We start from the raw sequence: 12,410 nt of genomic DNA, 5'->3' as shown, positions 1-12,410 counted from the left end.
TTTCATTACTTAGTGAACGAGGAGTCTATGGAGGACAGAAGGATTTTCTTCACTTGTTTAACATTTACATATTTTGCACTGTAGAGAAGCTGCCATGTAAAGACTTTGGAGCACTTGCCAAATGCTGGTGATTTAAAACAGAAAAAACCCTCTTGTAGAAGTAATTTGTCTTCTCCTATCTACCATAACAGACCCAGAAAACCAAGACCATTAATCCCAGAAAGGACAAAAAGTTCACTGTTCACTATAGATTACTTACACTGAGAGACAAGCATCCACTATAAAAGTCATCAGTTTAGGCTTATAGAAAACATGATTTAGCTCAGGTCTGTTTGTTAAAGAGATATTGCAGTACTATAGAAGAAAACTGAAGGTCTCTACAGCTCAGAATTCAAGCCATGTCTCTGTAATACACCAGGCAGCTCTGATGTCTATACAAACTTCTAGGCACTAACTGTCTTTTAACCATATTTCTTTACATATACCCCCCTTTGCTTCCTTTTAAGGGTCAAGAGGTTCTTCTGAAATTCATTTAAAAATAGATTACATGAAAAACCAGGAAAATTTTTCTAAACTAAACTTTGACTGAACATGGGCTTTGATGAGAGCAAACAGGAGGTGCAGTGAACAAATAAGATGATTGTAAACTACTACACATTCTGTTTGTGGCAATGAAGATGATTTTACCATCACCATAGTTAACAAGTATCAAGAAACAGAGCTACCAGCTGCTTGGTGAATAAATTGAAATATCCTTTTCAGTGTCTTAAGACTTTTACCCATATTATTTGAGAACTCTAAAGAGGAAAAGCCAATGGCTAGTCCAAGTGAACAAACTAAAGACAAGTTCTTTTTCTGAAAAAGAGGAGGTTTACTAAGAATTGCTGCCAGTAGGAGCCTGCAACAATATTGTCTTCCTCCTTCTAAGATCAAAGGAGGAGTCTTCTAGATGTTACACCTGCCACCTGCTGTACAAGTTACAAAGAAAGTAGCTATCCAAAGAGAAGAAAATGCAGAAATTTGTTTACAGCATCAGTATTTCCCAAATAATTACTTTCTTGTTATGTTTTAAACATGTCTTCTATATGAAATGCAATTATCATATTGAGGTATATTCAGAAAGTAGAATTGAGAGCACTGACTGTTTATTTTAAGTGAATTTTTCTTTTACAGTTTAGTATAACTGGAGGTAGATGCAATATTAATTGATTTTTTTCCAGTGGTTTGAAATAAGTCATCTATGAACACTATAGGATGAAGTACTGGGGATTGGAATCAGTTGCTTGAAGTTAAGTCTGCATAAACATGCAAATGAAACAACAAATAAATCACAGCAGTTTCTATGATGATTGTCAGTACAGTGTAGCACAGATCTTTTTGGATGAAAGGCTGTTCCTGTGATGTCAAAATAGTAATGCCAATACTGCAAAATATTCCATGTGCATGCCACTGGAAAAGATACAAGATTCAGAAACAACTTTGCCATTCCTGTTATTTCCTGTATAACTCAAATGATCAAAAGCAAGTTGAAGGGAATTACATGGCAAAGAGTGTGTGATCTATGCAGGAATATATTTCTGACCTCGCAGGCAGGAGCTTCATTTCATGTAACTCTATGAAAATGGACACTGCCATTGTCAGGACTTTTGCCTTAACCACATCTGCCAGCCTCACTGGCAGAGCTGTTCAATTTGTTCTCTGCAGCAGATTCCTTTGTGGGAATAATGGAAGCTCCCAGCAACTTCAGTTCAAAGTATTTTTTACAATTCCATGATTATTTGATCAATGAACAAGTGCTCGCTAACCTGTAACTGAGGACAAATACTGATAAATAGACAGGACCTAACTATGGTTTATTAATAAAATTTTGTAGTAATGCCCTTTCCTTAGAATTCTAGATTTGCAAAGGAGCAAAACCAGTCTGGTGTAATACAAATGGCAAAAAATATTTTTAGCAACAAAACATAAAATGTTTTTAAAATAAAATCTTCAATGCTCTTTCTTTTAAATTTTCCACAAAGTTTGTTGAATAGATGGATAACCCAGAATACAGATACTTCTGTAAATTGAAATACCAATATATATCTGCAGATATGACCATGCACTGCAATATATCACTAATAGATGGTCAAGAAGAATTTAGAAGGAAAAATCAGATTACATGCTTTCTGTTTCCTTGGTGCAACTTCTTGCCAGCAGCATAAAATTTTCATATCAATTAACAGATTTAAGCATGTACTTAAGCCAAAGACCACAAGTAATTTTACTGGAACAAGTGGGATCTTTAGAAACTTGCAAGATAAGATTGTCCCAATGTCCTCAAATCAGCAGGCCTATAACATTCTGCCTCTGGCAGAACTGAATTCCTTTCAGGAAATGAAAGATACCAAGTAATGAGTGACATCATTCTCACCCTTCCCTACTAAGAACAGAAAGCTTCCCAAATGAAGTTGACATGGAAGTCAAAGCCAAGCCTCTCTCATCGTGCAGATGTGATGGTCCTTTTAAAGTCAACAGGCAGGATTAACATCTGACCTCTAATATACAGAACACATACAATAAAACTTACACTGGTATTTAAATGTACTTCCTGGCCCAGGAACTACGAATCTGCTCTGTAATGCATGAAATGTATTCATTTTCATTTGTTTTCGTCTTAGTGAAAACCCAAACATAGCATTCAATATAAAGTTAAAGATTTTACATATCAAACTGATTTATATAATATTTGAAACTTTACAAAATAGTACTAAAGTAGTCAATAAAAAGATTAAATTTAAAATATTTACATTTTATACATAATCTCCTCTTACTTACAATTATTAAATAATCTTCCATGGTTTCCTTAATTTTAGGGAAAAGCTTCTAATAACTAAAAACTAATTTTGAATTAATATCAGATGGCTTTTTACTTGAACAGAATTTTAGCAAAATCCCATTTCCAATGTGAAATATTATTCCCACGTTTTCAGTAGCAGTTTATAGATATATATAGTTTTATAGGTGTTTTATAATGCAATCCTGTTTTCTATAATCAACAGTGGAGATCTAAATAAGAAAATGGCACAATATGGATGGAAACATTATATTCCCAAACTCTTAAATCCCTTTATGTCATTTGGCTTCCAGTTTCTTGTGTTATTCTTCCAGTACTTTCAAGGAATGGCATCCATACTTATTTAGATTTTTGTGTCATTATCTTTTGAGAAATTATTTCCTGGAGGTACTTCACAGAGACTGTCACCATCCGTGCTGAAATCATCATCATCGTCATCATCATCATCAGAATCAGCCAACACTTTACTTGGTGACTTCTTCAGTCTACTAAAACAAAAATACACATATTTGCTATTAAAACAGCACATCTACACACAGAACACTTAAGAGAAAGCTTTAAACATTGACAGGGAGGATTTACATTTTTGAAGGATGTCAAAGTGCTGCAGCAGGGGTTATCATAGACTACATCCTACATGAAGGAAACGTGCACAAGATCGAGCAATCGCATTTTCAAGCGCCTCTAAGTAAAGTGTCAGAGAAAGGAAACTGTAAACTTTGCACACTGGGGTGTTCACAGATGGCCAAGGAAAACTAACACAGGATGACTGTACCTCTCAGCCATTAGGGAAATTTCTACTGCTACAAATGGTAAGAGTGTCAAGTGCCACCACTTTCTTCCATTTTATATTCCCTGCCTAAATGACTTTATTCAGTAGGGAGATCTTGGAAAGAAGGCTGGGACATGTGGAGAGTTTCACAGGTCTGTGTCAAACTGTGTGTGCTGATGACAAACTTGTAGAGGAAGCCCTCAGTTTATGGACTACAGGAGCAAGTGGTCAAATGTGTGAGAAGTGGTGTGATACAGAACTGGAAGGTCTGACAACTCATCCTACCTTAATTCTTTTTTTGCAGCGTTAAGCTGTCCTTGCAATTGTTCATTTATGTCTAGCTGCTCTTCAAGTTCTCTCTGAAGTTTCTTTTTAGCATTTTCCAGTCTGTCTATTTCTTCTTCAGCTTCTTCAACTTGACGTTTCATTGCTTTCAAACGCAAACTCAGCTGCAATATTTACATGTCATCTGATTAGAGGACTATTTTAACAAAGGAATTTTATTCTTCCAGCATCTATGAGAGGGAGAATAAAGACAAAACTTTGCCAGTGTAGTGACACTGTAATCCTCTGCTTCAGAAATATTTGAAAGTCAGCATTAGACTTTAAGAAAAATAATGTGATACTTTTTTTTTACAGAGAAAAACCAGCAGCAAGCAAAAAGAGCTTTGGTAGAGTGAGACAGTATTATGTGATAGCAAGAGCTGGTTATCAATTACAACAGAGCTATAAGTGTGTCTAAGTTAAGCAACTTTAACAGATAGATTCTATAAAATACATTTCAAAAACCCAGAGGATTGTTTAAGATCATTCTTGTAATGGATGGCTGCAATTTGAAACACACTGCATATTCTCCAGGCAGAATTTTAACTGTTGGCTCAGGTGTTGAAACAAACCATGTTTTAATCCACAAAGACCAGAGTAATGGTAGAGCACAATGCTATTGGAACATCAGTGTGTGCTTAGACTTACAGCCTATATTTAACAGTAAACAGTTTTTTCTTTAAACAAAATTTTATGGTGGCAAAACAGATTACTTGTTGGTATATTTATAGGATCAATAACTATCTGTTATTTGCTTTATTTCTTAAATTAGCATTGCTTCTGTAACTTTCTTTTCATAATTTTCAAAATTAAGAACAATTTAGTACTAGACAAAAGCACATGATGCAATGGCAGCTGGAAATATCACTAAATGGGAGTTCATAAACAACAGAGTAATCAGAATCTACCCCTATTTGTCTTGTATCTTTTATACATGATGGTTTAGGCTAGTAGGATTAGTATCAGATATTTGCATATTAGTCTTTCCCCTACCTGGTCCTTCTGATCAGTCAATGACAGATGTTCATCATCTACTTGCAACATTAACTCCTTCACTTTTCTCTCAAGTCTGCGGTTACTTAGCTGGAAATTGACTCTATCCCTAGTAAAAAACCAAAACCAAGAAAAGACAGGTTTGTAAAAAAAGGAAGTGAAATGCTCCCAATCATGATAATTTAATTCTTTAACAATCTTATAAGAATTGAATAAATACTTAGGGTCCCTGCTTGGATTTACTGATTCCATGCAACATATTGAGAAATTTGTTCATAAGCAGAAATGACTAAGGAGAATTTCTTCTGACACCATAGCAACATTTAGCAACAAAAGTATACTCCTCCAAGATTAAACAAAAAGCAAACATGAAAATGGATGTTACAGTACAGTTAATATTTCTAAGCCTGTTCCTGATAGTAAGACTTTTATAAAATAAGGAACTATGGAACCATGTGCCCAGTTTTAAATTTTAAGAAAAACTTCTACTGTGCCTGTAGTAAAAAAGAAAATTTGCAATACTTTTATGAAACAGTAACCATTTTAATTTGGTGAAAAAAAAACAGGTTAATTTTAAGAGAGATTTAATATTAGCAAGAGGCCATAATAACAAGTATAAATAAGCATGTTTTGATCTTAACATTACTGGTTTTACCTCTCTTCATTTGCAAGTCGTTCTTCCAGCTCGGTGATCCTTGCCTCCATCTGAGCAACGAGTCCCTCCTTGCTGGATCGGTAAGAACCCTCCAGGTGAAGGATTCGGCTCTTCAAGTCCTTGTTCTGTGGTTGGAACACACTTGGTTAATACACACTTACTCAGATTGACAAATATCACCTAACATCAAATTCATGTCTCCAGGAAAACACGTATCAGTATGTACAGTGATCAGTATGGTATTTAGTGAACTTGGAAAGTCATTGAGATTTTACAGTTTACTACAAACAAATTTTCTACTACTTTGGCTTGTTGAAAAGAATTTACTGTTCAGCTTCAGTTCAAGTTTTAGGATTAAATGGACACTTAAACCTCAGGTAGTTGCAAGCCCCTTCCAGCAGTACTTTTTAATGTGCCAATTTTTTTTAAAATCCTTTTTTTTTTAATGCTACACCCAATTCTTTTGTAGAATTCTGTATTCTTGCCCTATAAATCACTGGTGTGACTTTATGGCTGGAACAAGTAGACAAGGAAATTATTTACAACCAATACCGCTTTACTTTATCAAAGCTATTACTGGGGTGTCCCCCTACTTTCTGTGGAAACCCAGGACACCTGGAATATTTTTCTTCCCCTGACTTTCTTAACTCTTCAATGCTATTCCTACTACAAAAATAGCTCAAAAAAGATTTGTAAAAGGAGATTTTTTGCTAAGATTTACACTTAAATTTTTCTGAGGCTAGGTAATATAGGTTTTCAATGGGGACCTAGTCAAAGAATTGACAGAAAAAAATACCCCAACAAATAAAGAGTTATATGATGAACAGAAAAATAAAGCTCTTTGTTACAAAAATTCAAAGCATGATCTGAGATCTCAAACACAGAAAAAAGGACTATGACAGGAAGATCAGAACTAAAGTATAAGAATGTACATAGTATATACCAATAGGTGGCATTCTTTTTTCTCAAACAATTAAGATGACATCAATGTCACACAATTGAAGGCACCTAATTAGGTGTGTTGTACTAACATGTTCTCTAAATTCCCATTACAATCTGTTTTATGTTCTTGAGTTTTTAAATAATACTATGACTTGTTGAGCTATCTTTCCTCTGGATCTCACCTAAGGGCTATGATAACTAACCTTGCTTTCAAAGACCACTGAAGTGCAGAAGAATTGTTTACTACTACAGAAGAAAACACCCAACTAAAATCACAATCACTTTAAATGATACCTTCAGCAGGACTGTTCAGCCTTGCCAGAACAGCTCCTCTGAAAGTGGTCATTTACAACCAGACATAATTACCTGTCTTTCCAAGGAAATTTTGTCACACTCCAAGTCTTGCTTTATAGCTCTTTCCTGAAGTAGCTCTGTCCTCATTTGTTCAATCTATTAGAGAAAGAAGACAGATATTTTAACAAGAGACTTAAATTATGTTTATCTATATTATACTGTGTGTATGTATATATATAAACTACCTATACCTATGCAATAAGCAGTGTGTTCTATCTCATAACTCAAGACATATACAGGATTTCAGATCAGCTTTACAGCTACAATCTTGGACAGAACTTTCTGCTTCAAGCAGTCCATGTTATTCCCATTCTAGGCATTTCACACCTACATTGGATATTGTTGATGTTTACCATATACATTCTGTAGCAAGGAACTCAACTCTAAGCTGTTCTATAAAAGACATCACATGGCAGAACACTGAGTTCTGGAACATCACATCCATCTTCAAACATCTTTTCCAGTTGTTTTCTTCATACTTAAGTCTGAACCTCTGAAACAGTACCTTACTTTTAAGCTGCTGACTTGTCTAAGTAAAGTTTCTCTTTATTTAACACAACCTGGTACCTGAAGACAACTGCCAGAACTCAGTGAAACACTCCACAGGGAACTGCAGTTTTTTGTATGTATGGGAGTAGTAAAAGCTCCTTTTTCAACAGACTCTGCTGCATGATGGATACAAACATTTCTCCCCTCCTTCAGTCAATTTCATGTCTGTTGTACTGGAGGGACACCAACTTCTAGATTTAGAGAGGGGTTGGGTTTTGCTTTTTTTGTTGAAAGCCAACTTTTTCTACAGTTTCTGTTAATATTACCGCTCCATATTCAACAACCACAAGAAAGATATATTCCCCATGTGTAGAGATGTTAAAAAGCTACCTAATCAATATAGACTCAAGATAAGAATGCAAAATTAGTTTGTTTTACCTCACTAATGAACTTGATTGGAAAAAAAAATGAGCTCAGAGAAAAACTCCAAACTACCTGACAGCTGCTACTGAAACTTTGGTGCTGAAGAGCAGTGTTTGTAGGGCTATGGAAATTCTTATTTTGCTTCCAATCTTTCTGAGACTCCCTGCAAATCTCTAAAAATACTTTTACAGACACAGCAAATATTACCACAGCATTTGTGGTTTACACTGTACAGAGCTTTTTATGATAGACATCATCTGGGGAACACAGTGAATATCTGTATCAATTACTGTCCCTGCAAAAAAAAGACTGATAAAGATTTCAGTGGCCACAGCACTCTTCCCTGCTTTGCATCAGTTACATATGAACTTGCATGAACACACCATCCCAGTTAAGCAACTCTCAGTTACAGATTTATCTCAGTAAAGGACTTTCAAAAGTCATTGGGAATTCTTGCATAAAAAAATCCAAAAGCAATGTTAAGAATGTGAAGGTTACACAAGTACAGCAGATGAAAATTTGCCCTAGGCCTTATTTTTTTAACCACATCATAATATTAAAGACACATTTTTAGTTAATCATGGTTAAAGGAAGTAATTTGCAGTTTTTCTGGAGTTTGTAAATTAATATATGAATACAAATAATGGCAGCAACGCATGCAATTGCATATGTTATGTCACAGGATGGGGACAGAAGAGGAGAAGGCATTCCTGAAAACTAAGGTCATAACAGCTCCTAGAATACCAATGGCAGCACGTGGCTGTGTTCTCAACAGCTGGGTGATTTCTTAAAAGCTCTCATTGTCACATGGAAGCCTAATAATAACAAAAATGTTTTATATGTTATATAGTAAAATATTATATAGTAAAGTATTACCTTACAGACACAAATTAGAATCACATGTGTACAATAGCTGTATTTATTAATAAAATATATGAAAAAAGTTATAACGTGAGGGATTACATAGAATTTATTCTGCTGTAATTGCTTTAGCAAGACAGACACAGGAAAAAATACAGCTAAATTTGTGGTAAAATGAAGGACTAATTAAAAATGTAGCTGTTAACTGAAGAAAGGGGTTTTGTTTTATGTAGGAACTTGCTTAATGGACCACTCTGAGGGTTCCACTGTGCTCTTACTGTGCTCAGAGGCTGTAACAAATTTGTGCAGCCTTCCCAAGATTCAAACGAAGGAATTATTTAGAGGACAATTATTATATTTCCAAGATGACTGCTACTGTTGTTGGACGACTCTTGGTAAAAGCAACCTCACAGAAAGGTAGTGGGGGAGAGAAAAAGATCTAGATCTGATTAGGATCAGTAAGATACATGCAAATATCTACAAGAGCTTGTTAAAAGAAAAGGGCAGCAGATAGAATTTTTGCTGGAGGAGATATAAACTGTTTTATCTTCTTGTGTTTTTCAACAGTTCAACAGTTTTAAAACACATAATTAACATGCACAAAGGAGAAAACCAGTTGTGTGCCAAAATGTGCTTGAAGTTCCACTTATTTCACAGCAGTAAGATGTACCAGTTTCATGGCCATACCCTGTGTATGCACCACATGGGACTCCATGTTCCATGTTCTACCCTTCCTATGTCTAATATCTCATAACTGTGTTAAAAGACTAAATTATTTCTGCAGCTTAAGGCAACACTTATCACAGCTGGATTTGAAGAATGCTAACAACAAAGAATTTAGAAAAGCAAATGTATCAGATTTTAGAAAGCTTTATCATTTTGTCCCAGCTTTAGGATTAAAAGCAGCTGTTGAGTTCATTAGAGTGAAAGCAATTTGATTTCTAATAATAATTTAGATGCCATCAGTATTGTTCATCATCTCACAGGTTTACAGCCACTGTTTCCTGTTAATTCCCAAGTAGTGTGTGTGTATGCATATATATGTATATAATATATACCTTAGACAATTTCCAACTATGTGACCAAAAAACCCAGTGATTAATCAAGAAGAAAGTTAAAGCTAAAAAAATCCCTTTGATGCTTCAAAATTGAAAAACAACCTTCATATCCAGATTTTCATTTCTTTGCTACCCACAGCCAGTGCCAACTAAAGAGCAGCTCTCCACAGGGAACACTTTACCAAAAGGAAGCAGATTATATGGGTCAGTGTAATTTTATCCCTATCTATTTATTCTAAAATTGTCATGAAAACTAATAAGTCCATTTTTCACACTTACTGGAAACAACTCTAAGGTCAATAGACTCTTGCTTGCATTTTCACAGAACACAAGAATTATTGAGGGTATCATGAGGATTTTTCAATTATGTTTGCGAAGTCAATATGGCAAGAGATACTTCATTTCACTTGTTCATAGAAAAAAAATCACTTATTAAAATATAATTTTGGTTATCCCTGTTCCTCATGCCTGCCCCTGCCCAGGGGCCTCTTTAGACTCAAACAGCAGCTGAGTGCTCTAGCTTTCCATTTGTGTCTGTGTTAGTGTGGTTTGAGCATTTTGGCCTTTCTAGATTTACTAATACATTATCATTTAAAAACTAATGAGATTTGACCCACTTTTTCCTAACATTTTTTTCTGTTTCCACTCTGCTGTGGTACTTAGAACAAGGCAAAAGGAGATGAGAACAGTGTGTCATGCAGCCATTCAGATTCAAAAGGGTGTTTAAATGAAAAAAGAATAACATTTCATGGCAAGTGAAATGTGAACTGAAATGTGAACTACTATTCTTGCCAATGTTTATTCAAACATTCAGCTTTTTGTAAAATAGAACCAGTTGTTTAAATTTGTTTTTACTGGAAATTTCAGTATTATAGTTCATTATCAGTATGTTAAAACAATATATTGATAATAATAGTTTTTAAAATGTAGAGGAATACAGATATTACCAAAATAAATCCACTATAATTTCTCATGTCATTATAAATGCTTAGCAGACCCTGAAATACTCTTTAGTAATTTGACTACTTAGGCATTCTGGCATAAAATCAAAACAAAGCAACCTTTATAACTCATGTGTGAAATGAGAAATTCCAGACCTCAAAATAAACATGTCTTTTACCCATTGTGTAACATTTTAGTCACCAAACTGTATTTTAGGTTTCCATTCAGTTAGCAAATTAACTTCCATGGCAGCTATGACTAAAGTACTTTTATCCCAGGTTTACAACACAGGCACAGACTCCAGTATTAAAGGCTTCCTGATTTAACAACAGCATGACCCCACATTATTACAGGTCCTTTATATTCTATTTCACCCACTGACTCTGAGTCTGAACAATATCAACAGAACAATAGCAGAAAGTTTTTATTACAATCAAATAGAGTCTCAGTAGCCCGAGTTCAAACAAAGAAGTAATGGTGCCTTGGTGCTTCAAGGATGTGTGAGAGAAAGCTGAGCTCTACCTCACTTTAAACTCTCCAGCTGTCTCAGTGGAACACACAATTTCACTGAAAAGACAGAAACTAAGATTTTACTTTCTGTTCTCCCTCTGAAGCTACAGCTATTCAAAAGAATGTCAGTAGTTGTTTGGTTTGTTTTTTTTCTGGAGAAAGAGAAATGAGAACAGAACAGATTATTGTGGGTACCTCAATGCTAATTGTCCCCTGAGCTTCCAGGAAATTACTGTGAGCTGTAGTACTCCATGTGGAGTTACAGCAGCAGATGTGCTGTAAGGAGTTATGCATCGGTTTCACATCTTTCAGAAAGCAAAAATAAGGCAAAGAACATTATCTGGACCATGATACTCCAAGACAGCCACATCACTGTATTTTTTCCATGAACTATCACAACATTTGCATGATTCTGACTACTCAGCCATGGATGTCTGGCTACTTTTGCAGTAATTAGGCCTTATATTCTACTTTACTAGCTTATTATAAATCTTTGTTATAGGACCTATGATTTCTTATTTCAGTTTTTTCAGAAATCTTGAATAACATTATTAAGGCCTCTGTCTTCAAACCAATGAACTCCTAATTCTCCTAAGACTTGGTAATTTCCAACTCGATGGTCTCATTTCCAATGCACTCACTCCAATTCCCCCCACCTGCACTCTCATGGGCTTTACTGAAGACAGAGGTAAAATGTTCCTTTATTTGACAGGGCATACCTGGATTATATTTTATCTTGACTGAGGCCTGATATATGACTGTATATCATACAGTCTCTACAACTTCTTCTCTCTACTTATACAAACAAAACCCTTTTTGTTACTTGTTTGAGTTACTAGGATAGTTCTCACTTAGCCTGGCAAGTATTACTTTATCTTTACATTTTCTGCCCCATGAGACACAACCTCATTAATAAATCCTTCTTCCCATCTTTCTGGGCTATCAACTTATATTACATTTCTGGAACAAAAGACTGATGTTTTTATGTGGAAAATACTTTCCAGTTGTCTTGCCTTTGATATATGTTAATTAGCTTTTACACTTGTAATGAAAATAAAGCTTCCTTTCTGTTGAAACTGGCTAGGATTCTTGGTTCAGCTGATTTCACTAAATAATTCCACAATCTCCTAAAGCTCCTTCTCTTCCTTCTTTGAAATTAAGAGTCTATTATGCTGAATTACTTTTCAGTAGGATTAAAATAGTGATCTTTCAATATAAGAGATCTTCACAACAGGCTTACTAGTCTTCAGT

The 12,410-nt window shown here is 35.0% G+C and overlaps 1 protein-coding gene across 4 annotated transcripts in view; it reads right to left on the bottom strand.

Moving 5' to 3' along the window:
• Window positions 1-850: 850 nt before the first annotated feature.
• The window catches only part of CGNL1 (cingulin like 1), a 44,234-nt gene continuing 32,674 nt past the window's right edge, over window positions 851-12,410 (bottom strand). For 2 of the 4 annotated variants that reach the window (XM_031055962.1, XM_014306513.2), the window contains exons 15-19: window positions 6,889-6,972; window positions 5,581-5,705; window positions 4,926-5,034; window positions 3,894-4,057; window positions 851-3,324 (exon numbers count right to left, since the gene is read on the bottom strand). In XM_031055962.1, the coding sequence (XP_030911822.1) occupies window positions 3,180-3,324; window positions 3,894-4,057; window positions 4,926-5,034; window positions 5,581-5,705; window positions 6,889-6,972 (627 nt within the window). In that variant the 3' untranslated portion in view covers window positions 851-3,179. Of the gene's footprint in view, window positions 3,325-3,893; window positions 4,124-4,925; window positions 5,035-5,580; window positions 5,706-6,888; window positions 6,973-12,410 lie in introns of all 4 variants that reach the window. The other 2 variants (XR_004081611.1, XM_031055963.1) reach the window with 2 other exon arrangements.

The sequence above is a fragment of the Geospiza fortis genome, unplaced genomic scaffold (genome assembly GCF_000277835.1).
Source record: "Geospiza fortis unplaced genomic scaffold, GeoFor_1.0 scaffold171, whole genome shotgun sequence".
NCBI classification, from domain to species: Eukaryota; Metazoa; Chordata; class Aves; order Passeriformes; family Thraupidae; genus Geospiza; species Geospiza fortis.
This window is presented reverse-complemented; position numbering and strand designations above follow the sequence as displayed.